Here is a 1,539-nt window from a genome sequence, read left to right on the forward strand (position 1 = left end):
CGGGCACCCTGACCCGCCGCCGCGCCGCAGGTACCAGGTCAACGCCCGCACGGAGCTGGCCGTCCGCTACAACGACATCTCGCCGCTGGAGAACCACCACTGCGCCGTGGCCTTCCGCATCCTGGCGCGGCCCGAGTGCGACATCTTCGCCAACCTGCCTGCCGAGGGCTTCAGGCAGATCCGGCAGGTGCGCGGCCCGCCCCAGCGCTGCAGGGCGCCGTCCTGAGCCTGGCGGCCCGCGGCCAGGTGCCAGGCCAGGTGCCAGGCCAGGTGCCAGGCCAGGTGCCGGGACCCGCGCCGAGAGCGCAGCCACCGACTAAGTCTCAGCAGGGCGCTGGCCGGGCTCCCCAGAGAGTGGAAGCCCCCGGCCGGGGTGGACGGGGCGAGCAGGTGTGTGGGGTGAGCTGAGGGTGGCCGGCGGGCAGTGGGCAGTCGCGGCTTCAGATCCCGCCACCTCGAGGCCAGTGTCTGCTGGACCCAGCACTAAACTTTGCTACAACGCGATGGGGCCTCACAGCTGCGCTCGGGCGAGGCTGTCAGCTGGGGTGAGACGCGGCCACGCCCGCAGCACGCGCAGTCACAGCCAGACACGGTCGCGGGGTCAGTCGTGGGGGGCCCCAGGAAGCTGAGGCCGGCCTCCGGCAAGCTCTGGGGCCGCCGCTCGGGGGAAGGACGGGCGGGGGCGGGGGCCGGCAGGCGGCACTCGGGACTGCGGGACCCTCGCTGCCCCCAGGCGATGATCACCCTGATCCTGGCCACCGACATGGCGAGGCACGCGGAGATCGTGGACGCCTTCAAGGAGAAGGCGGAGAACTTCGACTACAGCAACGAGGAGCACGTGACCCTGGTGAGCGCCGGGCTCAGTCCTGCACCGCCCAGCCCCTCTCCTGGCCAGGGCCCGCGGCCCCCCAGACAGCCCCCGCTCGCTCCCACTGGGCTCTGGTTCCCTGCGTCAGCGGCGGCTCCTCGGGGAGGCCGTCTCTGGACATCACCCAGCCCGGCGCTGGGGCAGCTGGGGGCCGGGACCCCGCCAGGCCGCCGCTCGGGAGTACGGAGGGCCCCGCGGGGTCACCGAGCTGCTGGCCGGGGCGCCAGCCCTTACGCCTGTGGGGCATCCAGCCCCGGCGGCCCTGGGGGCTGGCCGCGGGGACCAGAACACGCAGGGCCTCGGCTCAGCACAGGTGGACACGCTCGGGGTGAGGGCTGCTGGGGGGAGCCCCGGCCCCTGAAACACCAGTGGGGGGTAGAGGGGCCGCTCGGCCTCAGATACCCGAGCCGGGCTTAGGGTGGGAGGACGGGGGTCCTGGACGGGGGGGCTGGGGAGCCCCCTTAGTGCGCGCCGAGGGGCCCGCCGGCCAGGAAGCTCCACCAGCCGTGGCCGCCGGCGGGGCTGAGTCCAGCCCGGCTCCTGGAGGCCGGAGGAGCATTCCCGGGGACGGGCCAGCCGGCCAGGCTGGTCGCCCCCTACCCCAGCAGCCCTGGCAGGAGGGGCGGGCAGTCCACACCTGGCGGGCGCTCTGGGGCGCCCGGGCCCCGACG

General features: G+C 74.7%; 1 protein-coding gene across 1 annotated transcript in view; it reads left to right on the forward strand.

Moving 5' to 3' along the window:
- Window positions 1-1,539, forward strand: part of PDE9A (phosphodiesterase 9A) — a gene marked incomplete at both ends in the record, with an annotated part of 5,539 nt that overhangs the window by 1,472 nt on the left and 2,528 nt on the right. Inside the window, 2 exons of the mRNA XM_012734964.1 lie at window positions 31-187; window positions 734-1,279. Of these exons, the coding sequence (XP_012590418.1) occupies window positions 31-187; window positions 734-1,279 (703 nt within the window). The remainder of the gene's footprint in view (window positions 1-30; window positions 188-733; window positions 1,280-1,539) is intronic.

The sequence above is a fragment of the Condylura cristata genome, unplaced genomic scaffold, assembly GCF_000260355.1.
Source record: "Condylura cristata isolate star-nosed mole 26May11 unplaced genomic scaffold, ConCri1.0 scaffold00226, whole genome shotgun sequence".
NCBI classification, from domain to species: domain Eukaryota; kingdom Metazoa; phylum Chordata; class Mammalia; order Eulipotyphla; family Talpidae; genus Condylura; species Condylura cristata.